Source organism: Motacilla alba, chromosome 1A, assembly GCF_015832195.1.
Source record: "Motacilla alba alba isolate MOTALB_02 chromosome 1A, Motacilla_alba_V1.0_pri, whole genome shotgun sequence".
Classification (NCBI taxonomy): Eukaryota; Metazoa; Chordata; class Aves; order Passeriformes; family Motacillidae; genus Motacilla; species Motacilla alba.
The window spans coordinates 25,716,776-25,744,125 of record NC_052031.1 but is presented as its reverse complement, the minus strand read 5'-3'; the positions used below and the strand labels follow the sequence as shown (position 1 = coordinate 25,744,125).

The following is a 27,350-nucleotide window of genomic DNA, read 5'->3' as shown; positions in this document are numbered from 1 at the left end:
TTTAAAACAATTATTTTTTATTTCTTAGCTTTTATTTCTTCATTTTTATGGCTTCAGCAACATTATGCAGTGCTTCTTTTAATATCCTACCTGTGATAGCATCTGCGGCCATCCTCTGGGAAATGGCTGAAGAGCATCATAACCTGTCCTTTCTTTTCTTTCTGGACAAAATTTGGGCTTGATCTTGTGTGGGACACCTGCAGTGTTGGGGCAGCAAAGCTGCCCGTGGTTCTGCCCCACAGGACTGCTGCACAGCATCTATTTGGGCTCTCCTGAAGGCAAATACTAGTCTTTTCTGCCTCACCCAAACCAGACATAACAGCCTCACTGAACAGCAGGGTCATGCCAAGTGTTTTCTCTTGGTGTTTGATTAGCTCTAGGTCGCAAGCCATAGGGAAAAAAACCAGTAAATCTGATTGAGACATGCTCCGCACAGTTATAGCATTCCTTTGTAAAATTTATTTAATGCTTTGTAGATATGCTCAAGCAATTCTGATGAAAAATGTCATTCAAAGGCTTTGCCCAGAATAAAAGTTCAGCAAAATTCTCAGTCATGTTACTCAGTCCTCATTTGCAAAACCCAAAAACTTTTGTGCATGTGAGTGATCAGTAAGAGGCCTGTGGCTGTGACCTTCAATCTTTACAGGGTGGAAACAGCACATCTGTTCTGCTATGTAGATACATCCTGGAAGTTACATGATGTTACTGAAGTCAAAGCCTTACATTTTTCAAACGGGGGTACTGCTGAAGCTCAAAGTCAGAATAATGAAATAAAAATTTGGAAAAATGTATTAAACTATCAAAGGATGCATTGCTTAGAGCATTGGCTAATTACACTAGCAGATGATCAACTGCAATGTCAGCACCAAAATACTGACTTAGGTTTTGTATTGTTTCTTGTGTTGTTATGTACCACACAGATTCTTGGGAAAAAAATTCCCAGAAAAATATGAAGCTTTAATGCAAAAGAAATTAAAGCAAGTAAATGGTGGGTTTAAGTACTACAGAGACATGAAGCATTGCTTTTTCATATCCTGCTAAGAAGCAACAGCTGTACTTCATTTTAACTTGACGTGCTTCAGAACTCATACTCATATAGGTATTTAATGATCCAAACATAATGGTCCTGCATAGTTTAATTACTTATATGAAGGCTCAACTTCATATGTAATCTCTTAATAAAGGATGCTGCTGTGAAAATCTTGCTTTGGTTCTAACAAAGAATAAACTCATTAACAGTGAAAATGCTCTGGTGGAATTGAAGATTATTGACCATGGATCCTGAGCACAGCTGACAGTCAATGTTACTCCTTCTTAATAGACTCCTTGTTTCTTCTTCCTTCATGGTATAGCCAATACAAGGAGAACAGGTAGAGTGCAAGGCAGACCGTTAAATCATAATGGTAGAGTGTTGCAGCAAATAGAAAAAACAAGAAGAAATAAAATATTTTGAAAGCAATATGTTTTAAACCTGGAGACTCACTAGGTAACTTAGGTGCTGCACTCTTCTGGTTAGAAATATCTGCAGAATCAGAAGCGTGTCGGCTTCCTTTCTGTGAGTCATCAAGCCAGTTTAGTGTTTTCTCCCCTGTTATTAAATGATCAGCTGAAGAGTCTGTTCTTCCATTTTCTTTGGTAGACTTATTAATTAAAACTTCTGGCCTCCATGACATCTCCTGTTGGAGCTCTGCTTGATGGGAAAATTGACCTGTATTCCTTCCTCTTCCTTCTCCAGAAATTGCTGAGTCTGAAGCAGAAGGTACTTTTCCTTTTTCAACTTCAGGAGAGAAGCTTTTGTTAAGACATGTTATTTCATTTCTTAAATTTAAATTGTACCCTGACTCAGCAGCAACCTTGTCAATGACTTTGTATTCAAAGTGTCTGTATAGGTGCTCCATGCCTTCTTCCACAGTGGGCCCTTCTGAAGATGGCACTGAGGAGGTTTTATACTGGTAACTAGGCACAGTGTTTGTGCCAGAAGGTGGCATTTTTGTTTCAGCTTTAGAACATAAACAGGAAAGTGTATCACCATGGCTTTCTTCCCTGTAGAGCTCTTCTGCTTTCTCACGGTATGGATGCTTCTGAGTGCTCAGGGGACTTTTGGGTACTTCTGAACATAAACCCTCCTGCAAACCTTTCATTCCCGTAGCAGAAGCCTTTACTGCTTCTCCTACAGGTAGAATATTGGCTTGTGCTTTGGCACATTTTTCCCTGCTATTGCAGACAGACTTCGTTTCTCCTTGCTGTGTTTCATGTACGCATGCATTATAAATACCTAAAACTGATTCCTTTTCAAATTCAGTGTCATATAATACACCCACTGTGTTGAGTTGACAAAGAGCATAATGTGAACCATCATTTCTCCCTTCATGTGTATCAAACGCTGTTTCCTTTTCCTCTGTGGGCCTGTCACTTAGTGCAGTCTCTCGAGGTAGCTTAGCAATTACTGCTTTTTCACTGCCAGGCATTTTTTCTGGAGCACTTTCTGATGTTGTTTTAATTATATAAGCTGTACCTGCCTCTGCTTTCTCTGTAATACCCTGCTCAGAGACTGAAGACTTTTCACAACTCTCTGCCTCCTGGCAGGTAAACAACTCCTTTGTGGAAGTCACGGTCTGAGGTTCCACGCTCCCCCTCATTCTCCACCGAACCTCACTCCCAGTTTCTTGCCACCTCTGCTCTGCAAAGTTTGCTTCGCTTTCCCTTCCGGATGGTCTCCCTTTATTTGTGTTGTCTGTCTCTCTGTCTTTTAACCTCCTGAATCCTCTGTGTTCCTGAGTGTCCTCAGGTCGCCTTTCATCCGCCCTGGTGGCCCCGGGTGCCTGCTTGTTCTCAGCTGGCAGAGGTGCTGGGTTCAGGGCTTTGGCATTGTGTTTCCTGTGTGCCTTGAAAGGCTTGGAAGCTTCCTCCTCTCCAATTGATGTCAAGTCTGCTACTTCAATGACTTTCTTCTGCTTCCCTAAATCAGTGCTCCTTTCTGACATTTCACCAACTCCTTTTTTTTGCGTGGAATCTGTTGAGACACCTGCATACGCAAAAGCGCTGCCATACAAATCTTCTCTTAAGTGTACCTGAACTTCGCTTTCAATCATCTTAATTTTTCCTTCATTTTTGTCAGCATCTGACGACAATAAATCCAAAGTTTGGTGAGACATTTGTGGTGCCTGGTGCTCCAGAGCTGGATTAGCATTGCCATCCAGCGTCCTTGCTATGTATGCATTTAATTGCACAGATTCGTCATGCTCTGGTAAAATGGTTTCTGGTCTCTTTTCACAGGCCCCTTTTGAGGTACCAGCAGCATCCTCACTGATGAATAACCTCTCCATCATCTTACTTCCCGAGGAACTATCTATTTCACCTTTTGAAATATCTGTGTGCCTCTCTCCTTGTTGGCTTGAGCCAGTAGCCATAATATTGATAGCCTCATTCTGCTTTGCCAGAGGAAAATGTTTTGTGGATAAAAGGCTTTCACTGGTACCAGTATGTTCCAAAGACCGCTCACAGCTGTTGACTGAGCCAGCAGTGACTTCCTTCCCTGGTAGCTGATTATTATAATCTCTTACAGAATACTTAGCTTTATCTTTTAATTCTTCTCCTATTGCATGTGAAGTGTTTTCAGATGAGGAACCGATAGGCACAGGGTGCAAGTCACTGCTTCTTTCTATACAGGTTAGCTTTTTCACCAATCTTTCAGTTTCACTTGGAAAATTAATTGGTTCTGTTGTATATAAATTCCTTTCATCTCTGGAAGAGGTATCTTTAGCTCCTGTGAAGTGCTGATTTAACTGAAACAATAGAATAGAAAAGAATGATGAAAAAGTGCTTTGCAAAAATGTGCCAAATGAAGGAGGCAGGATTTCATTATGGAAAGTTTTGTTTTCAGTAACAAAGCTTTTATGGAAACATGTTCCAAACCATTTGCAAAATTTGCATTGCATGTATTTTTTAACATAGGTAATGAGCTTTATGGTGGTGCTGAGAGGAACAGGAAATAAAATAGTGCTCAGAACCCTCTCTCTTTATTCATGAGTTCAGTAAGCTGCTAGTGGATTTTATACAAATTAAATCTGAAGAGAATATTTCCTTAAAGGCAGGCTAATTTGTTCACTATGCATTTGACTCTAGATTTGGAGAGAGGAAGCCGTTGGCTGAGGGGGGAGGATTGGTGCTTAAACAAGGGCATTCATACAGTACATCAGTGTCCAGTAATGTACAGTATTGTCCAGTAAAACAAAGACACATTTCACACTGACAAATACTGTAAGGATTATCTGTGCTTCATTTCTCTCAGGGACCATTTTACAGGCTTCAAACCAGACTGTTTTTAGACAATCTGGTAAGACATGAGTTGGAAATGAGATTAGCAAAGTAAAAGGCCAGAAACTAATCATTCTCCCTCCCAGCTCCCAAATATCATATTGTATTATTCAGCTATGCCTGCTTGTCACTGCACTCTCTTCTCACTTTAGCAGTCATACTGATAGCACTAGCTGATCAATTAGAGGCTAGCTTCTTGGGCACCCCTTTATACATTTGCACTTGCTGTAGATACCCCCATTACAGTTTCTCTTATTAATATGTTTTCTGCAAAGCCTCTGCAAACTATTAATAGTAAAACGTCACTCAAAGAAAAGTGAGGGAGCTAATGTCTCTGCAAATTCTGTTTTAATGACCCTCTGCCAACCAGTGCTCAAGTGTATTTGAGTTCTTCGGTGATGCCAACTGTCAGGATTTAACAGTGAGATGCCTGTGTTTTTTTCCCCTCCTCATAACTGACATTTGCATGATCTCAATAATTATATGCAAATCTTACGATTTCCCCTTCTTCTCACATAAGGCTCATGTTACTTGTCAACTGCACAGCTGTCTTGTGAGCCAATGCCTGTGTATTTCAAAGATTTGGTTTTATTTCCATGTATTATAAGCCTTCATTGTTTAATTCATTAAAGAGCGCACAGTGCAAATTAACATCTAAATTATAGCTCCCCCTTCATTTATTGTACGGACAAGTCTGGCAATTGATAAACAAATTGTTATATTTGATCCTCTTTTTTTGTAAAAGGGTGCACTGAGAACAACAAGGGATTTTAGAGGTCTTCCTTTGCACATTTCACCATAAAGAAAAAAGAACCAAAACGTTGACTTTCAGGCAGTGAAAGGTCCCACAATAGGCAACAATTTTCAACTCTTTAAAGTAAAATACAAGAAAAATTTATATTCAAATGAGAGGAATTTTTTCTCTCTATCAACAAGAAAAAAGGAACTGTTCCCATCTTCCTCTCTTATCTGATTCAGCATTCACATTTTCACAGGTGATAGCTATTATACTGTATGATTATGAATCTGTGCACCCAAATGATACGAGCTGAGAACAGACACTGGGAATAATAGATTGCTGTATGTGTGTCATTTATTGCCATTTTTTCTTTCATACTGAAAAATGCAAGGCAAACCACACACACACACACACGTGCACACAAATCCAAATAGATTGAATGTTCACCGAGTGTAAAATTCATTGTAAAAAATATAATATAAAATACTGATACAGAAGAATCTGCTAATCTAAATATATATATATACTTACTATACTCATATAGCTATCATTTAAAAAATCTCAGAAGTAAACAGTGCTATAAATATAAAAAAACTACAAATAGGAAGCATATATTTAAAAATATTCCCATCCTAGAGACTAGGAGAGGAGATTTTTTTAAATGTTAGCCTTCTAATTCCTTAGAACTGTCTTTTAGAGCCCCGGGTAAAGAAGTAAAAGGGATATGTCATTAATTTAAGACCAGAAAAAGTTGATGCACTATACCGAAATGAAAGCACCTTCTATTGTTGAATCAGTTAGAGATTCAGTGTAAGTACAGACCAAGGCTTTACATTTGTAAATTAGTACATCAGTCAGCTCTGTTAAAAGGGGGCATTTCACCAGCTTTGAAGCGTAAATGGATTCAAATCATTTAATACAGTAGATATAATTGTATAACACTTACCAGCAACTCTAATTCTTTTTCATCATCTTTGTGATCACCCTGGTTGTATTCTGCATTTTTGTCTTTTATATTTTCTTTAGCTAGTTTCGTGTCTTTGTCTTCTGCTTGTGAATAAACAATTTCTGGGACGTTTGTGTCTGAAGAGTTAAAAAAACAGTTGAATAATTTCCATGGTGTTGGCTGTTACACTATTTTTAATTAACATGTGCAGTAAGGAAGAACTAATTAAACCGGGTGTTGTACCTGAAGTCCTTGAGTTATTCCATGTGCCATCATCAGACGTTGCCAATATTTCTTCTTTTCTGTGAAACAAAAAGAAACTTCTTGTGTTATTCTGCAAAAATCACTGTTCTAATTTCCCTTAGACTCAAATATAAAGACTACTGGTTAATTACACAACATGTTAATGCTATTTTAAATTCTGAAAATAACAGCTACATAAAATGTAGCACTTTTTGAGTGACCTGATATTAAGGCTTGGTCATAAGAAAGAATTGGCTGAGAAAATGAGAATGTGTTGACCTTCAGATAACATTGCAAATCTGATGGGTTTTCCCAGGCCTTTTCTGAGAAAGCAGCACAAAGGTGATTAGATGGGTCAGTGACAGGAGAGCATAATTTTGGGGTCAGGCAAGGGTCTGGAAGGATATATGTGTTCAAGAGGCCAGGGCTCTCTCTTGCTTGTGTTTTTCAAATATTTATATATTTACAGAGATGGCTGAAAAAGACATCTTTGTTACCTGAAATAAATCAAAAGATTCTCCCTGCATGTGTATAAATCCTGTGGCTAAACTATGCCTGGCCAGCAGGAACGAATTCTGCTTCCCTCAGCCGGTGCAATTTTTTCTGTTGCTTTGCTGGCTGTGAAAAAAAAGGCCAGGTTCAACACAAAAAACACCTACAGAGAGATGCTGAGTGCCTGTTGACCTCATCAATATCAATTGATATCAATCCAACTGCTAGCAGTTCGAATTGTGTCCTTACAGGGATCTAATTTTTAGAGGAAAATGAAAAAATGTTAAGAGAATTTCACTTATGTAAAATGTAAATTATTGTATCACTCCTAATGACTTCTCTATAGGGAGAATTTTTTTTTCTGTAGGTCTTAATTTATGTGATTTTCAACCAGCTGTCCACCTCTGTTACTGAAAATTACTTTCTAATTTTCAAATATTAATCTTTTCCCCTTCTATTTTCTCCTAGTGTCTTTCATTTGAATTGATATAACATTAACTCTGCCACCTAAATGCTTAATTCAGAAGGAGGATGCTAAATTTATACACTATTAAAAGAATGTAGACATCTACTGTCATCAACTTTTTAAAAACCAGTCTTTATAGGGTTTGCCAGCCTAAGCAGACAGAAGCTCTTGCCAGTCTTGCATCTGATCTCTGACACTGGCCACTACCAGATACTTCAGGGGAAATGTAGAATTGTTGTAGGAAAATACTTGGAGTAATTGGTACTGCCCTCTTAAATTTCCTCTTGGCCATTTTTTTTTGTTAGAAGCTGTCCTTGAATCCCAAGATATAATGCTCTCTCAGGGATTCTTTTTCACCATTAATTGCAATAATGCTAAATATTCTTGCAATCTCTCTGAATGTCATGTCCCTCTTGAATTCTGGTATGTGCATAACCTCCATGTGGTTTTCACTCTTCCAATCACACTGAGTTGTACTTTCCCTGCCTGCAGTTGCTATAATCTGCATTTCATTCTGAAAAATGTGGCAGATCCACCTTTTTGAGTTGATCTGTGGAAGTTTTAAGGTAAACCATTTGTGCTTATTATTTATACATAGGTGTTTGGGGAGGGTGGTGGGTTTTTGTTGGTTGGTTGGGCTTTTTTTACTGTTCAAAGGCTTGGCTTAGCATTACATCTAGTTCCCAATTTTCTTTTTCCCTTTTGCATCTTTTTCACTCATCTGCTTCCATAAATCTGGACACTGTGTAGGCTGGGGGGTTTAACCACGATACAGATGCATCAAAACATTTAGGTTCTGTTAGAATGTCTGTAAAAGCCCCAGATTAGGAGCCAAGACATGTGTAACACATTAACTGAATTGTCACCCCAAAAAATGATCCCAAAACAACATGGGCCCAGCAGGAAACCTTCCACTGCTTTCCAGTGGGGAAAAAAAGAGCATTCTAAAGTGTCTGCATTTCTTTCAACATAGCTGACTACCTATAGCCTTCAGCCATATGGATGCCACAACTCTTGGATGCCACAACTCTTGGAAAGCAGGGATGGCACCACTTGCTGCTAGAAGGGACTCTGGTCTACTTCTTAAAGGAACAAGAGTTTGACAATTTTTTCATTCAAGAAGTATTCCCAGAAGAAGGGGAATCGTTAATGCCTATATCTAGTTTAATATTCTACTGCAAGCTAGAGTTCACAGCAACTACTGTGACATCCAAGTAGCAGTGCCACTTTCAGCTTCTATCACACCCTCGTGTTAAAAAACCCCACTGCATATCATTCATGCAAAAAATACCCAGATTACCAGAATACAGAACATTTGGGGGAAAACTGGAGGGTAGATTTGCCTACTCCTAATGGAGTTGGATGTACAAGCAGGATCCTTACTCTTAACCTTAATTTTCATACCTTGGAGAAAGGAGAAACTGAATTCTGCCTGGTTTCCTGTGTTACCTATGCACTGAATATTTTTTGTCTTGATTAAAAAATTTTCAGGGTAAAAATATAGGCACAGTGTTTGAATAAGGATGTTAGGGTTTAGTACCTATTTCACAAACTTTTAAAAAATACAGGTATAAAGATGCTTCGAAATGGATAATTATGGGTATGTGCCAGCATAGTGTTACCTTATCTAGCTTTTTTGTTCTAAGCATCTGTGTTCAGGCAGTCCTGTATATCATCCCTATTATCAGAGGTGAGAGATTATCACTTCCAATAGGAGATTTATTCCCTCTAACATGGGAATCATGGGTAAGATGGAGTGACATATCCTACAAAGGCACTTCTTTACCTCTGAAAGGGACTGATCATAAAGGGAACCTACATCTTGGGCCATTGTCTAAAGCTGCATGACTCTCACCTTGTAACTCTAAATTCAAAGTGGAATATAGTTATGGAGTTTCAGTGGTGGGGACTGTAACACTCAATGTATGTGTGATCTGAGCCCCTCAGTTTTACTTTTGCTGTGATTAGAGCAGAATTTTTCCTTAACTCTTGTTCTAGTAGCATCTGGAGCCCTGGTCAACAAGTTTCTTTTCACAATAGCCACACAGGTAAAGTATGGCAATGATAACACAGCCTCACTGCTACACTGCAGGGCTTGTAGCATAATTTCTCTCCTATTGCACTTAATTTTATAAAGATTTCTGGTTTATAGCCCATTATTTGTGCACACCTGCCCTGCAAATAGCTGAGTACAGGGAATGTCAATGTAACAGTTATTTTACTTAATTTAATTTTAGATCAGAAATATCTGTCCTCATATAATTATTCTCAGGGGAAATTTAAAATTGGCTTAAACTGAGGATATTGATACTGCAGTGTTTGAGGATCACAAGGAGCATAAACCAAAAGTAATTTAAATCACTATTTCAATTTCAGAAATGATACTTTGAGGCTATGGATGCTATAACTACAGGACAATCTCAAACCACTTGTATATCCTAAGGACTGAAATACTTCCCAAAAGACAATAAAAATTAGCCCCTTCATCAAACAGGGACAATTAGAAGGTGTTTGTCTAGTTTGTAAGCTTTTTCTCCATATTTCTCTGAAAAGGTCCTAGCACAGTATCAGAATTCCATGAGCAGATTTTTAAATTAGAATATTAATTAAGTTTTTGTGTCAGAAATTAATTATTGCACTTTGTTGTGAAGTATGTTCTACATTTGCCTACATGATGAGAGACACCACATTTGTATTCCGTTAAAAAGTGTTTACTTTTATTTTTAAGTGATCCAGGGATTCTTACAACAATGCAAGCTAGAAAAAAACCCATTATGTCAGATTATACAATTCCATTCCAGCATAAGTAGCAGTAAGCCTGCCAAAGCTCTGTTGCTTTTTCTCATTCAGCTGAATGGGACACATCTTCATAAAGTTCAACAGGAACTTCTGAATTTCTACCAGCTTAAAAAGTCCAAAACTTATGCCCATATGATTCATTCTTGATGAAATTATCATTCACTTGTATTGAGTTATAAAAATAAGTCAGGACTGAAAACAGGTTATCATTGTAATTTTGCATTAGAAAGAACATATATGAAGTTCAGGGGCTAGTTAGTAGGCCTGAGAGGACTGAAAATGTGACTGACATTATGTAAAGGAGTTCAGAAGTCCCAAAGTTATGTGAAATTGGCATCCCAGAGAGGAAATGTTAAACTTGAACCCTAAAGATGTGAAGAGTAGACAGAAAATATCTAAGTGACAAGAAAAAAATTAGCCAATAAACAATATTCCTTTGACTTCATGAAGGGTTGGAATAAAATGAGACATGTCAAGGCTTTTGAACTATCCCTTTTAAGTTAAATAAGAATTTTTTAGAAGTGAGGTTTCATCAAAATTTCAGACAATCTATATATGACCCCACAAACAAAAGACTTCTCATAAATTCTTCTACCATAGTGCTAGTGGTGGGGCAGATTCTTACAGGAAGAGAAATCTTGCAGGGCATAACTGATAGGAGCAGCAGAAAATTAAATTATTTCATGCAGTCTGGCAGCAGAACTTGTTGTTTAAATATGCTCCAATTAAGAGAAATAGATAATCGCCAACCCAAATATGAGAGATTCAACAGAGGAAAATACATATTCGTTTAAAACCTTCGCTATTCAGATCTATTCAAGTGGTCTTATACTGTAATAATATCAGAAAAGTTGAAAAATAGAAGCTATATTTAGGAAAAAGAAAAGAAATAGTGTCAAGGCAACTACAGGCCCAGGTGTCTTTGAAAGGTTTTCACAAAAGACTTAAAACAAAAATGAGAACAGAAATATAGATAAATGGAAAATGGCATAAAAATGCCAGACTCACCTGATAATATCTGTCTTTGATAAGATTACTATATTTCCCTTGTCTAAAAATCAGTTATCTGGACTTCATTAAAGCATTTGTTGTGCAGCCACATGGGAAATTTATTAATTAAACAGGAGAAGAGGGAGATGAGCATAAGAGCTGGGCGGTGGGAGAGGGGCTTGGTGGCAAGCAGGGTCCCAGGAGCTGGGCTGTGGAGCTAGCAGGCATGGCTGGGGAATCAGAGAGGACAAGTCATGTAATCAGACTTACTCAGTCATGTTATTACAGACCAAAGCACAAGAAGTCACAGTTAAATTAAATCTATGGTAGAGAGGAAGTTGGGAGACATCACCAACACAGAGGAGGATTGAAAGGAACCGGTGGCCTGGAGGATCGGAATAATAGATAAGGGATGAAATTCAAAATTATAAAGTGTCAGGTTAAACATTTAGGGACTAGAAAGATTTTATGCCACAAAACTAGGCTTTTGAACTTGGAAGAAATGGGTGAACAAGAAAAATTGGAGGGTTTTTTTGCCAGAAACCGTTTCCAAGGCACTGGTGTGAGATGAGATAGACACTGTGATATAAAGGCAAACCAAGCTCAGCAGCAATGTCTCAGGGAAGGTAGTCCTGGTTATGAAAGATTTCCAAGAACTGTCCATGTTGTGGCACCAGGCACCAATAAGAACTCCTCCAGAAAGTTTGACTAAAATGTCCAAGAAAGATTGATTCAAACTAAAACATGCTCAGAAGAGGCTTAGAGGAAGACTGGCAGGATGAAAAATCTATTTTAATGAAGGAGACAGATTGAGAAGTTCTATTTTCAGCATAAGAAAATAAAGTCTGAGAGGAGGAATAAATGCCCTCTATTGATACAGAAAAGGGGTAAATACTCAAAAGACAAAAAAAAAAAAAAAAACAAAAACAAACCAGCAAGACTGTTAATGCATTATTATAAAGAGTTCACGCAGACATTTGTTGTGAAAATTTAAAAGAAGATCTGTAAGCATTAGAAAAGTATATCCCGTAGTTTATCAATGCATCAGACACAAGAAACTCAGAAGAAACTGTTTTAAGTGTGGAAACAGGAATATATTTTTGTGAACAAGATTATGCAACACATTTCCCAAGGGAATAAGACTTCATGATCCCATAGTCACAGTCCAGCCCTATTTCAAATGCTCCTGCACAGCTATATGCCCTGAGAGTTATGCTTCCAGGATTTTTAACTATGGAGGAGGAGGTGTTTTGGTCTGGCCTGAAATATGTTTGGGACTATGGCCAGGAGTAACAAACTGCTTTGTAAAGGGTGGGGTTTATCATAGCTTGTCATGATTTTAATTCACACACCAGTATTTGGCTAAAGTTGTGTCTGTTGGTTTGGTACTCACAGCACCAGTCACTTTCTTCTGTGCTGTATCCACTTATGCTAGATCTTGCTATCTAAATCATATGATATTTATTTTTTAAAATGTGAAAGGAAAGGCTAAAATTGTTGGATTATGGAGTATGGAGAGATGAAAATGTGCCTGAAAAACTCTGAAATTAATACAACCTGATCAATTTTATACTATCACATATTTAAAAGAAAACGTGGGATAATATTATTTAGTCTGAAATTCAGAGAGGTATGAGGTTGTTAAAGTATTCAAAGAATGTATTTCTCAAATATTTAGTTAAAATATGTAAAGGGAAAAAAGTTTTTAACACTATTTTATTTTAAAATAGTCTTAGGTTTTGTAGATTCTTTTATGCTTCTGATTTTACTGTAGATTCAAAATCAAACCAAATCAAAATTCTACCCTGAAGGTAGAATTGAAAGTATTGAAGTTGAGGTGAAGCTAAAACATTCTTATGAAAAGAGCTGGCATGAAAAAAGCTGGCAAGACTGAATTTGTTAACCAAACCATAGCTACATTTTAATTTCAGGACAGAATTCTAAGCCCAAAAGTAGCCTCATACAGCAGCAATCTTCAATACAACCAGTGCTTTTGGATCTAGTGCCAAAAATAGCCAGCCTTGCTGAAGAATGATGCCACTGGGATGTAAACAACATGTGAGATCCCTGAAATGAAGTAGTTACATGTGTCAGCAGTGCTTTACTGAGAAGCAGAAGAGCAAAAAATAAATTAGGGCAGTTAAGTACTCATGTTTGAGCTGTCAGTGGAGCCAAACAGGCAATCCTGCACAGAACTGAAACCCCATGGAGCTGGGAAAGAGAATATGGGGAGGGAAGGGCAGGCAGCTCAGTTTGTTTATTTTTGTATCATCAGCAGCAGTAATTTCAGAAAGAAGTAGAGAAGGGGGTGGGGTGGAGATGACAAGGAGGCTGAGAATCACCTGTCTGTGCGCTGGCTTAAGAGGGCAAACACATTATCTCTCCTCTGGAGAATTTCTACCATGGAAGACTGCCTGCTGGAGGTGTGTCCAATGGCCTCACCACTGATCAGTGCTTGAGCTCCTGTTTCAGGACTCTTGAAAACTGAGAGGCCACAAAACATCCGCAGCAGAGACGCGTGCAGCGAGACACGTTTATGTGCCACCACCTGTGTGCTATGGAGAGCAGCCATAAAGTGCATGCTCATCTTCCCAGGAGCAGACCAGGGCTATGCACAGAGGCTCCAGCGCCCAGTGGAGTGCTGGCCTCACTGGAGCCAGCCAGCTGGTGGGCAGTAGGATCTGGCCTTCTCCAGAGTTCTGCCTGTAAGTTGTATCTGCCCAGGCTTTGAGCTCCCTGTGTCTGTAGAAAAGAAAGACCCTTGATAAAGCTAAGGAGCAAAATCATTGTTATTGCCAGACCTGGTGCTTCTTATCTGTTTACCTGCATATTTCATCTAAATGAAGGCAGAATATTATTTTTATGAACGGTATGCTCTCATTTGGAATTGACACTAATGCATGCAAGGCCCTTTCCCCCTCTTGTTTGTACCGTCAAATTAATTAGCTCTATTGTGACACCAGTATTTTTCTCAAGTAGTTCAAGGCTTGAGCGTTTTCCTTTCTTTTTCTAAAGGGCATCTTCAGTGCCCTTTATCTACCATAAGAATCATGCATCACTTGTATTTTTCACAACTAATGCTGTTTATTATAAAAACTGATTGTGATGTGAAGATTGTTATACTGTGTGGCAAATTGCCCAAACAATTACTGTAAATGCATGAGCCATAAACTGTACTGCCAAGGACACTGCTAGGTTAGCTCCTATAAAAGAAACAATTAGAGTCTGAGGTGAAAATAATAGAGATGAGATGACAGTTATTGAAAAGGCAGAACATCCAGTTTAATGTTGTAAATATAGGTTTGTAGATTACACTGATGGTTTTAAAGTGTTCATGACTTATTGAATGGAATAGAATATTCCATACTTTAGAATGGGGCCATAATTATTATTTCCTTTTAATTGTGATGTCTGATGCATTTGTGAGCAGTTGTTGAGAACATCTACACATTATACTGATTCTATTTCTAAATTACCATCCTGCTTCAAGGGTTGGAGGTTTTTTTTTATTTTACTTTCTTCGCATTTTGTTGTTCAGGGTCTGTTCTGAACAAAGTATTTTCTCTTGAGGAACGTGGAGTGCTTAGAGGGTTACAGCAATAATTATTTCAGTTTCAGCCTACACACTTCACTGCTTTAAATCATCATTAGAAGTTTCATCCCTCAGCAACTCCTGCTGAGACAGTCTTAAACTCCAAGAAACAATTAGATAAGAATAGCTAATCTTTATAGCAACTTGTATATAAAGGTATTGATAGGAATTTGCCAGAAATTAAGGGAATATAGTTTTTTCTTAGAAATCATCTAAATAAAAGGTTATTGCTATGATTGCTAAAGAATTTCAATAATTCAAACTAGACTTGGAGTGTATGAAGATTAGGCTGCATAACCTGTGGTATATATATAAAGAAAATGCAAGCAAATTGACATTACTGCCTGAGAATATTAAGCAGTCCTCTGGTGGTTTTTTTTTGTTTGTTTGTTTTTTTGGTTTTTTTTTAAGACAAGACAGGGATAAAAGAAAATTAAATAAAATTCTAATATTTGACCCGAGGGAGAGCACAAAAAAAAATGGACACAGAATTACGGCTGTCCAAGAAGGCAGAGGTACTGGGCACATAAAATCAGAACAGGGAAGGGTCTTCCCAGGCTTTACAAGAGAGGATAAAGTGAGCAGCAGAGCAAAGGCAGCAACAGCAAAGGGCAGTTGGTGTGAGCAACCTGTGTGAGCTCTAAACTACCAAACCCATTAGTCAGGGGAAGCTGGAAAAAGCTCTAAAGTGGCTCTGAAAGCAAGTTGCAAGGAAACTAAGTACTCATCTAAAACACTTTTCAGGGAAATGCTCTAGGTCGTTTTCAGGCTTTTGCATACTGTTAAAAAAGGTTGATCTTAATATGAAGTAGGGGTGTCAGAGCTGTGTTGGAATTTGATGGAGCTGTGCTGAAGTTCAGGGAGGTGTTGGGGAGCAGAGCCGGGGAGGTGGCAGAGCTGTGGGCCTGGCAGTGGCTGCATCCTCAGGCTGAAATAACTGCCTCTTTCCAAAACTCAAGGCAGAGTCTTGGGAACTAGACCTTAAGTATAGCAGAAGCCAACAGCCTCACCAATTAGAGACAGACCAAGCCTACACAGAGCAGTGTGGCTGCACAGAGCCAGCTCCACTCCTCGCTTCCAGGCTCCTCATGGACACTCCTGAATTCTGACTTCTCAGGTGGCTTCACCTGAAACATGGCCAATTCCCACCTAAAAGCATTCTGGCATCAAATGATCCCTCCCTGTGCAGATGTCATGTTATACATGCCTGAACCATAACACTGTTATTATATGTAATGTGTTGCAGTATCATGGTCTTCTGTTTATGCAATTATTTTATATCAGGAGGTATTTAAAAAATAGAAGCACAATGGAAAAATAATTTAATGTAAACAATGCAGGTAATCATAAATTAAAATGATGTTAGATTCAAAACAGATTGAGACCACAAAGGAAAAGCTTCAGAAGCAAAAACTGCAGACAAAATCAACATCTATAAATGAAGAGCTGTGTGAACACTAAGCAGAAATAACTGAATAATATTTTAAAACGCTTCCTTTACAACTGATCCTATTAAAACGAAGCTCTATGTAAAATAGGAGCCCTGATTGTGAATCTAGGCAAGATTGATTTTCTTATATGACCTTCAACTACCAGCAGTGTTAGAGAAGGCTCAACCTAGTTCTTAGTAAATAGGTGTCACCCAACAAATGGGACTGACACTAATTAGCTTCCTTGTTGATAGTTGGGAAGCAGAGGACAGAGGCAGGAGGTGGCGTGGTGCACTCGTTGTTAGAGCAGTAGGTGAGGGCATTTGCTGGCTGGCATGGCAAAGGAAGCTGACACTGCAGCTGCTGTTTGGAAACTACCCTGGAAATGGAAGACTTCACTTCCAGGAGAGTCAGGCAAGCAAACTTCACAAGCATTTTGAATGAAAACAGAATCACAAAGAACCTCCACTGAAATGTTTGAATTTTGAGGAAGACAATATTAACCTGTGGTATTTCTCCACCTTGAGGAAATACCCCTTAGTTTTTGTCTTCTTACCTAAAAAAAGGGACTGTTACCAGAAAGGGAGAAAAGGTGAGCCTGAAAAAGGACAATAAAGGACTGTCAGTAACTTCTATACAAGGAGAAATTAGAAAAGAAGTTTGGAAAGTGAAGTTGAAAAAGACGCTCAGAATAAGCAATATATGGTATTATGATTAATAGTATCAAGGGGGACAATTGATCAAGAGAGCAGCTGTAAGGGAATTTAAGCATTTTTTCTGCAAAGATAATTCCCAGTAGGATTCAGACAATGTTTGTAATAAATCTATTTTTATTAAGATTATTGGATTGGTGTTATCCAGGGGATTATATTTTCCAATTACTAATATTTTCATTTTTCAGCCTTAGTTTATGATTGAAGCAGGGACATGGGTGGCACAGAACAAAATGCATTGGCCTGACTTGGGATGAGAATAATCATTGCCTCAAAGCAAACAAAGTCCCAAGAAATTAGTCTTTATTTTCTAACTCATTAAAAAAGACCTTGAGTTTTAATAGCAAAACATTCATACTTTTTTTTTTTTTTTAAATAGAGATGTATATCTGTCCATTTGAAGATTTTAGTGCCATCCACTCTGAACCAGGAGCCCAACACCAGTTTGGTGCCAGGCTCAAACCTTTGAGACAGCACTGTCTATCCCCAAATCTCATGACTATAGGTATAAAGACTGCAGAAGAGCCCATTGCATAAAAAGTCAGTTATACTTCAAATTAAGGTGTAGCAAGTATAAACAGGAACATTGCCACTTTATTCAGATCCTTTCATAGCTCTGTCATGGTTGTTGCACCTCATTGTGATATCCCTGTAGCCATGTTGAAGCAGTACCTGTTCAGAAGTGTTACACACTGTTTTACATGCAGATTGGTCAGAAAATTCATTGAGTCCTTTGACAGAATGGGCTAAGTATTTCATAAACAGAGAACCTCTTTCCAAGAGATTCTCCAGGGCAGTGTTAGAAAGTCTACTGAGAGATCCATTGTGAATTAGTAATACAGGACTGTTCTATTTGGATATCTATCTCCAGGGCCAGGCTATTGAAAAAGAGGAAAAGGCGAGTGAGCAGTTTTCTGAGGGCTAGACTTGGCCTAATGTGAGAGGATATGCTTCATAGGTCACTATTTTGTCTGGAAGAGGTATGATCAAGTATCAAAATGGTTTTGTAGAAAGGAGCTGGGGCAAGTGTTCTCATGCTTCTTTTTCCCACTGCTTTAAAATATTGGAGGAAAGAAACTTTCAAGTTGTGTCTGTTTTGGATAAATCGTAGAGAAGAAAAATATTAACCTATGTTGCCTCTGGTCTTTTTCTGAATCTCACAGGGGAAAAACAGAGAAGGAGCAGTCTCTTCCTGGCATGTCAGAAGAGAGTATTTTCCAAGAGGCTGCCTGCAGTGCGCTGAGGCACGTATTCAAGAAGGTGGGAAGAGCCTTAGATAGACTGTGGAGAGATAGATGGCAGTCAGGTGAGACTAAGACACAGATACCAGTCCTGGGCAGGAAAACAGAAAGGGTGACAACAAAAACAAAACCTTAGACAGTTGTTCTTAAGAGTGGGAACTAAGATCTAAATCTCAGGAAGCAATTGTAAATTCAGTAAGTATCTCAATAGGATGAAAATCCCAGGTGTCATCATGACAAGAGACTTTTATAACCTTTTTCTTCAATTTTCACATGTTTACTACCACAAAGCAAGAAGGCAGCTGTGTGATAGGTATCAATATTTCTAAAAAGAAAACATGAAAAAAAACTAGGAGGTGCTGGTTCAGATTTACTAGGGTAGCTGCAGAGACTGAGAAACTCCCCAACCTTCTACCATAATATAAAGTGTTTCAGCCTAGCTCATCTTATATTTATCACCCAGCATCTATAAATGTTATTGCAGGGACAACAATTTTGCATCAAAGCAAAATGTAAGTGCCAATCCACTTGGTGCACTGAAGTGCAAGGTAAGAAAAACCTGCCAGCTTTTCCTAGTTCCCACTCAATTGTGTAGGCCAGTACCCTTTAGGACTACAGTTAGGAACCAGCAGTAATAAATCTTCAGGTTTAGTGTTGGAGTATCAGCTGGTTTCACTAATCAAGAGGAGAGTGGAAAGACACTCAGAAAACCAAGCCCCCTATTATGCTTTGGCATGTCAACTGATACTTCTTGTGTGTGTCACTGAAGGTCTAGGGATCAAATAGCCACTCCTAACATTCTCTCACAGTGTTTAAAAGGTCTTACCCTCTCCTTTGCCCTGAGGCAGGGTCTTCATTTAACTTTAAAAGTATTTTTTTGGACCATATTTCCCACCTTTTGTAGATAAAATATAATCCACATTCTATATTAAAGATACCATGGGCAATTGGTTCTCTGGACCTACACTGCAGCTGAATCTATTGCTTCAATTTCAGAGTTGCAGTGCTGGGGACTGGATCACAGCTTAAAGTTCATAATCAGAATAAACAGCTCAGATGACACTGGTGGTCATTGCGATGATTAAATATGACTCCAGTGCTCTCAGCTAATGTTGCACTAACTTTAAACATCTTTTCAAGACTAACATTTAGAAGAGTCAAGTTGAATGTAATGGAACAATTTTTTTTTCCAACTGAACATTTATGAACTGCAGTACCTGAATGGTGGACAGGAGCGAATATTGAAATGGTCATTTACAGCCTGGTTCAATTTGCAAAATAGATATCTTCCTAAACAAAAGAATCATTGAACATACAGGAGTTCATTTAGCAATGTAGTTCTATTTTTCCAAAGGTCCTTAACCAGCAATCTGAAAGAGCATCTGGTCCTGTAAATATTAACATTCAAGGATAGTTTTACACATGAAGAATTCTACTAAGTTCAGTGAGACTCCTGATGTCCATTAAATTATTTATTACGCCTATTGCAGGATCAAGCCAGTTGGTGAATTTAAAAGTTCAAAGAGTCAGCCATAGTGGTGTTACAGTATTGGTATATTTAAATAAGCTGATGAAATTGTAGTAACTGAAAAAATCTTACAAATGTAAAGTCAAGCAATGCATGTACAATACAAGTACTTATCATGGCTGAGAAATGACACCCAGATTACAGAGCAGAGCACTGGTTTTATATGATTTCATGCAAACAACTGAAAAAGCTTTGTAGCAACCAATATTTCTCACACAATAGAACACAAAATTCTGTTCTGTAGCATTGGTGAGAGCAGTTTCTAAAGCAGATCATGGAAATGAATGAGAAAACACTAAGAAATTTCAGTGTAAATACTCTGCTAGGATTGTCAGTACAACAACATGTTATTTTCACATGTTGTGCCCTAAAATTTTAGAAGCTTCTTCAAAAATTTCTAGTGCAATAAATGGATGGCAGATGAGTGGCACAGTTTATAACCACAAAAAGCAAAAAAAAATGTGACAGGTTTTCAGCTTTCAGGTACTCTCCAATTAGGAGACCACATGAAGAATGTGTCTACTGGTCTGTGCATGCCATTCTAATCCACATCTTCCACCTCTTTCTTTAACACTTCTGTGATAGCATTCAAAGATTTAAGCCATTAACCTAAATATCTATCTTCAGGGTATTTAATAAGTTTCATATTTCAAATAGTATACATGCCCAGATTTTGAAGTAATATGATTAAACAGATGGGGAAAAAAACGCATTGATCACAGTTTCTGGCCAAGTAGGATTGTTCTCTATAGAATATTTTTCAAATGGTTTATTTTAGCTTATATTAAATTACTTTGGAGAGTAAGGCTGCAGCAGTTTCCTCAAAAATAACACTTGAATTGATGTTAAGAAGCAGTACTAATGCTGAGTCAAACTCAGTTCCACATCTTGCTTTTATCCCACTTGTCTGAATAACATATTTTAGAGCACCTTAAATAATTATCCTGTGTCCCTGATAATCATGTTCTTCAAGTATGTGGAAAAGTCTTATTTTGGGGCCAGTCCTACCTAATTCTACAACTGAGAAAGACTGATAATGACCAGGAGGCCAGAAAAGGTCTGGGAATACTAAGTCACATCAAACACAGAGAGAGGAGTGTTCCTCTTAGCTGGCTCCCTGTGAATGGATAGCTTCTCCAGCAGCTGCTCTCCGGTATAAACAGTGACCGCAGTCACTTCCTATTAATAGCAATAAACTTTAGTCAAATCCCATATCTGTATGCTGATCAAGATGTAACTCATGACTTAAAATGCCAGAAACAACCTTGAGATTGAACAGAGGTACACAAAGAAGATGTGTGTTTTTAACACCTTTCCTGCTTTTCTTTTCCCTTCCTGATTATGGTGACACACAATCAAAAGAGCAAGGATTAAAAGGGAATGTAATTTAAGTGCCATATTTTAAATGGATCAGATGGGAATGATACAGTTGTTCTTCATAGCAAAGTGAGCAAGACATTATTTCCAAAGATCTTTGTCAAAAGCCTTGATTCTTTTTTAATGACATCATGAGCTTGTGGGAAAGGCCAAGAGGAGCAAAACTGCATTTCTCAGTACAACCTAGGCACTGGTCTGCCATCTGCCTGGGCAGACAGAGCACAGTGAGCACAGTGCAGTCCTGCCCAACTGCGTCTTCAGCAACTTTTACTTCCTTTGCCTCCCATCAGAAAGGAGATGATCAGCAGCTGAAGGAGGAAAGGAACTCATGCACAGAAGAAATTTTATCAATGACAATTTCTTAGAGACCATTCAGCATATATATGCTGTCAAAGTTGGCATTGGCAGCCTACAGACATGGGTTTTAATCTCTTCTTTCTCATTGTGCTCATAGAGCAGCTCTTGTAAGAGCCATTGCCCTATTCTGTGTTGTGTTTTAAAGTGGCATCATGGAGGAACAGAAAATGATGCACAATTACTCAAAAAAAGGTACACTTCAGCAATTGCAAAAAAAAAAAAAAAAAAGGCATGGGATCAGTATCAGCTGGATCACTGTGATACACAAGTGGATCAGTTCAAAGTGATGTATTTGTGGGCTCAGAGAGCTAAGGGAGGATAACCCTATCAGTTGTGACAAAAATACTAGCCTTCCCCTTCCTGGTCAGAGGACAGGAGTCCAAACATGATGCCCTCCAGTAAAACAATTCTCATGCTTATCAGCCACTTTCCTGGTGCTGTTGCTTTTGCTCTTGACAGATGGCAAACCAAGGCCAAGCACAGGAATGGGATGTAGCATTCCCAGTGACAGGGACATGGCTGCCATAACTCCATCTCTGCGCCTTTCAGCATGCAGGACTCTGCCTCACGCAGCAGCCAGCCAGCTCCTGTCTGATCAGAACAATGCAGGAGCCACAATACAAACATGTGGTCTAAATCTGAGGACTGGGAAGAATTCACATTCAGAATCATTATCCATATCCCAAAAGCATGAGAGTCAAAAAAGAGAAAAGAGTGGAGCTGATGCAATTAATTTACATTTTTCTGACTTGTGTATATATATATATATATATATAAATTTTATGTGTATATATTTATTTCTATTTATGTGTATATATTTTATTTCTATTTATAAATAGGATGGAAATTAGGCCTGTTTATTGGTGGAAGCTTTTCCTCTTCAGTCTTACAATTTTAGGAGTCAGTTTTTCTGCTGAAGTATATCTATGACTATATACAAGTTAAGCGAACACTTTCGTATAGACTCAAGCATAAATTAATTAATTTAAACATTATTTTCCCAAATTGCATTTTGTCCCTCTGCATCCTTTGAGGACTTTTGAAAACTACAAAAATTGTTAAAGTTTATGAGGACATAATTTTAGATTGTTAAAATACAGCTAGAACCAAATACTTTATTAAACTTTAAGAGAAGACTATTTGTTCATATCTAGACATGGAAGCAAAAGCAAATGAAACATGAAATGAAGAGGCAGACTTTTAAGTGATGTGGTTCTGAATATCCAAATATAGACAATTTTCAGCATTAATTATTTGATGAAGTTTTGCTTTTTACTATTTTTTTTCAGGTGCAACTTTTGTTGGTGAAGTTAATTTTTAAAATTTATTTCTCAGCAATGGTGTCAGAACTGAGCCTAATAGCCTCATTCACTCATCTTAGTCCTGGATCATGTTCTTAAGGGTAACTTGAAATAGTCATATTATTGTGTTTCCCCAGTAACTTCCTCTGAAAGTGAATATTATTTTTTTCTAACCCAACTAACACAACTAATCCTTGCTAATGACATTTAATGAGCCACACAAGTATGCCCTAGAGTAGATCAGACTCTCTGCTTAAAAACCATGATCCTTTCTTGTCTTATTTTTTAACTGCAGAGGTAAATTGCACATTTTAAGTGAAAGTACAAATATCTCAGAGCCAAGAGTGAAAACAAAATTAAAATGTTATTCCAATTTTATAATTTTGAAACCAAGTCCTAAATGAGTGTCCTTTAAAATTATCCTTCTACTCAGATTGCTATAAAGAAATCTTTAATTTAAGATGTCCAATTCATGGGTATAGACAGCAATATTCCATACCTGTAACTTGATTGTGAAAATCATAGATAAAATTGTTTTTACTTCTATCTATTTGCAATGCTGCAACTCCAAGGACAAGCTGGTTATGTTCGAGGACTCCCCCACTTTGCTAAATGTTCTATAATCAGCCAGCATAGCACATATAAATGCTGAGTTGATCATCCAAACTAAAAGTGAGAGGAGAGAGAGAGATGGGCTGATGGAGGAGAGCTGATAAATGGGCAGCACTGCTCAACACGAGATGAAGGAGTAACAGCCCATCAGCAGCCTCACTTTGCCAATTTTGGGGGGGTTTGTTTTTCTTGTGCTTTTTTGGGATATCAAAGCAAAGGAGTTTTAATGAGGGTCTGAAGGAGAATAATGAGGTACTTTTGCAGATGTCTGCAGGGTGTTCCTCCTCACTCAAAGGGGCAACATGTACAAAGACACTTTGAAAAACAAGTGAGCAATGGAAGTTGGCATCTTAGTTCTTTTGAAACAAAAGACCCCAATGCTGACCTCATTTACACTGGCAAAAGCTGTGACTCTTGTGAATTCAAAGAAGTCTCTGTAGCATAAAATTAGTCCTGGATTGCATACTGCCAGAACTGTCTTTCAGAAGCCTTGGTGACCACTGAAACAGTATTCCAAAGATACTTGCAGCTCATTTTTGCATTTACTGTAAGGGCTCTGTACATTTTTCTGCCACTAAAGAGTCTTGAAGGTGCATGGTTGTTAATTGTTTCACAGAAATGTGTAGTACATCCTAATGTAGACAAGAATTTGACCACTTTGGTTTAAATATTTTAAACATACATGTGTATATGTTTCTATATGAACAAACACATACACATAAATGTCTACATACATACATACATTTATACATGTATGTATAAACACATGCACACAGATGCATTCCTCTTCAGTCTAACATAGAGGGAGACAACTTTTAAAGTCTGACTAGAGAGTAAGTAATTTTATATTGAGAAGAAGACACATTATCTCCTTTCCCATTTTTTAAAACAGCTCTCTGTCTGCCTTACACATAAATCATTTAGTATATCCATATATCCATATAAAAGAATATTCCCCCAGAAGGAAGGCTTCTACAACTTTTGCTAGCACTATGCATGTTATGAGAAACCTTAGGGAATTAAACCTGTAGGAGTCATTTCACCTTAGATGTCAATGGAACCTGAATTTCAGGTTATTCCTGAAACCGTCTGGAAGCCCAGGGCTCACTAAATTGACACTCAGCTCTCCATGTCCATCATCTGTTTCTTGTGGGCTACCTCAGCTCAGGCTGGAGTCAGACTGCCTGCACATGCCTGTGGTGTTTGATATCACAGCCCTTCTGCAGGGCATCTCGGGCTATCCTACTTATCCAGAATGGGTCATGTGACACTCCTTAAAACACAGAAATTATGTATAAAACCAGACATAAATGTCAGGATTTCAGCACAGGACATGCAAAAGCATTGTTCCTTCTGCTCTGACATAGTGGGATGTTCCTTCATGGGAGTATCATCACCAAAGGACACTTGTCAGGAGAGCTTTTTGGACTGGCTATGAACCAGACCTTGGGCTAGCCTTGGGGTGGCTCCTACCCTGTGGTGTTGATACAAGCACTAAGCCATATTGTGCACCTCTCCTCACAGGGCTAATGTGTGATTAGGGCTGGCAGAAGTTCCCAGCACAGCAAGTCTGGTTTTGGGAACGAAGGTTCTGCACAGAGGAAGCTCTGGCTGTCTCCCTCTTCCTTAAGCTCTCACCACTACTGCAGTTCTGTTCCCCCTTCCCCACCACTTCAGTGCAGTGGAGGAGCACCAGCGAAATCCAACAGCACTGGCTTATTTGGAAAGAGTAGAGGAACTAAACCCCAACATAAATTCAAAAACTCAACATCACCTTAGTTCCGGCATTCAAGTATTGCAAAGGACATTACAGATAAAATACAAAATGAATTCTGCAGAAGTCCAACTGATTTATAGTAAATTTGGGGAGGAAAATAAATGAGAATTAGATTTTTGCATGCAACATTGTTTTGCTAACAGAAAGAACATAGTTAAAAACATTAGGAAAACAGAAGTGACTATTCTTAAGTGTCTCTCTTTATATGCGATTAAAGTATGAGTCAACAACTGCCACTTTATAATTAACATATTACTTGTCTATATTTAATCAGAACAGTATAGTATATAGAAGATATAGTCTATAAATTTTCTCTTTAATATATTACTGAATCTGGCTTATTAAACATAATTCATCTCACCATTTGTGAAACAGAAGCATGAACCAGTGGCAGAGAAAAGGAATTATAGCCCTAATACACAACTTGCAGAATAGCCCAGCCACTTGCAGAAAAGTTTGTACCAGCTATTTCAATTGCTAGATTCTTCCCTAAGTTATCCAATTCTGCTTCATGAACCACCAGCGCCATTTCTGTTTTAATAATTGCATGTAGAGAACAAACCATGAAATAAATTGTATGAAAACCCTGCTTTTGTTTTGCTTTTAAATTTTTGTTGACTTACAAAGGAAATGGATGTAAATTATTTTAACTGTACAGCTACCTTAGTCTGGAACAAAGATCCCATTGATGTCAGCTCAGTTTCTATCCTACAGAGATCAGAATTGGTACACAGTGCACAGAGGGTTTATAGAGCCTCGCACTACTTTTCAAATGAATGCCATGCATAAAGTTATGATCTCAACTAATCCGTCTGCAGAAAATCACTGGCTGATATGTACAAACATTTTACTAAAACAAGTCTTGGTCTAATTTTTAATTTACAGAAAAAAAAGTAAAATAGAAGAAAATAACATGGGCAGTCTTGACTCAAGTAAGCGCACATAGAAAGTCAGAATTAGCCAGCTATGTTCTAAATTACCAAAAATTAAGGTGTAACCTCACCTGCTTTGTGTTGTCTTTAAGCAGCCTTTAAGACTCCTATCTGTAACCTCTTTCTGGGATTTATTATCCACCTTGGGCACAGTTTCTTTCTTGTGACAAATCAGTGTGTAATTTTTGTCATCATTGTTTGCCCAGAAGGTACCAACTGACGTCTCGTAGCGTATACAGAATTCTACCTTAATTCCATCTTTCTGGAAAGGAGGCACCAAAGAAATCTTAAAGCAAAACTGATCCGTCTCAGTACCACAGGAATTAGGCATGAACTCTGCGAGGATGTCATAGTAACTGAGCCAGTTATTCAGTGTCATTCGAACATACACCTGTTTTTCAAAGGATACATTGAGGACTCGTATAATGCCGTTCATACAGGTAATCCCAGGCAGGAGCACGACTGACTCCAACACTACTTTCTGCTCTCGCACTTTTTGCAAAAGTTCTTCTTGAGAAGCAGGTAATGTAAACTGCTGGGAGAAAAAATATTCATCCTGAGGGAAAACTTCATCTTCTACATAATTTTCTTGTCCAGTATTAGGAAATTCCCAGATATCGAACTCTTTAACAGACACAAGATCAAACCCAAATGCATCAGCAAATGAAACTTTTCTTGAGATGTTGGTGGGAGTGTCTGCCTCCTCTTCCTCTGAAGCTGAAGAATTCCGTCTTCGGGGACATGGGGAGAAACGAAGTTTAATGTCAATATTAACATCTTCGTCGTCTGAAGTGCAATCATTTCCAGTGGGGACTCGTAGTAAATTAGCCCTGTTAATCTGACGAGGTCCTTCAAAAGACTCCATTGGGCTCTCTGATATAAACTGAAAGAGAGCTGTACAACTAGTAGCAGCTGCTATTTGAGATACTATGATTTAAAACAAGGATTAATGTTACAGTTGACATTGCAAAAGGGAGTCAGGTCTATTAATAGATGCTATGGTGTGCGAGCTATGTTGGCCTTTCTCCATCTGACAGTATTAGATGTTACAGTTTTGGTGATGCATTTGAAATATTGTATTCCCTATTTTTATGTGGCTCTATGTGCTAAGAAGAAGAACAGCATTTAAAAACTGTCTTCTTTGCATGGTTAAATTGCACAGAGCTATTTTAAGATGATCAACTTTAGTTGCCCAAGAAAATCATCATATTGCACTAATGAGGAGCTATTCTTCTCTAATTGGGATGTATACTTCATGATGTAAAAAGTTTCTATATTGATAAAATATTCCTATATATATTTTCAGGCCCATTTTTGCAATATTTTTAGATAAAATGCAATGTCACTTTCTGCCCCAACTTTTTACCATGCTGACCCAGTGAGCCAGATACTAGGACTATGCCAGCTTTTTCTAGCTAAGAAGTGGCCATCACCCCTTCAGTGAACCAGGAATGCAATAAAACATTGAGGTGAGTACACTGGCAATGAACTTGTAATG

General features: G+C 38.1%; 1 protein-coding gene across 1 annotated transcript; it reads right to left on the bottom strand.

Moving 5' to 3' along the window:
- Positions 1-26,765, bottom strand: PPP1R3A (protein phosphatase 1 regulatory subunit 3A). The gene is made up of 4 exons (XM_038154726.1): positions 25,924-26,765; positions 6,246-6,304; positions 6,003-6,139; positions 1-3,785 (listed from the first exon to the last, which is right to left on the bottom strand). Exons 1-4 carry the CDS (start codon positions 26,715-26,717, stop codon positions 1,305-1,307), a joined length of 3,471 nt encoding a protein of 1,156 aa, XP_038010654.1. The 5' UTR covers positions 26,718-26,765; the 3' UTR covers positions 1-1,304.
- Positions 26,766-27,350: the final 585 nt, after the last annotated feature.

Bases quoted from the DNA above. Each gene is read 5' to 3' on its own strand.
- PPP1R3A (XM_038154726.1), bottom strand. From the start codon at position 26,717: ATGGAGTCTTTTGAAGGACCTCGTCAGATTAACAGGGCTAATTTACTA. The intron at 6,305-25,923 runs GTGAGGTTACAC...TTTGTTTCACAG, and splicing joins TTAAAGACAACACAAAGCAG to AAAAGAAGAAATATTGGCAA. The intron at 6,140-6,245 runs GTACAACACCCG...TTAACTCTTCAG, and splicing joins GAATAACTCAAGGACTTCAG to ACACAAACGTCCCAGAAATT.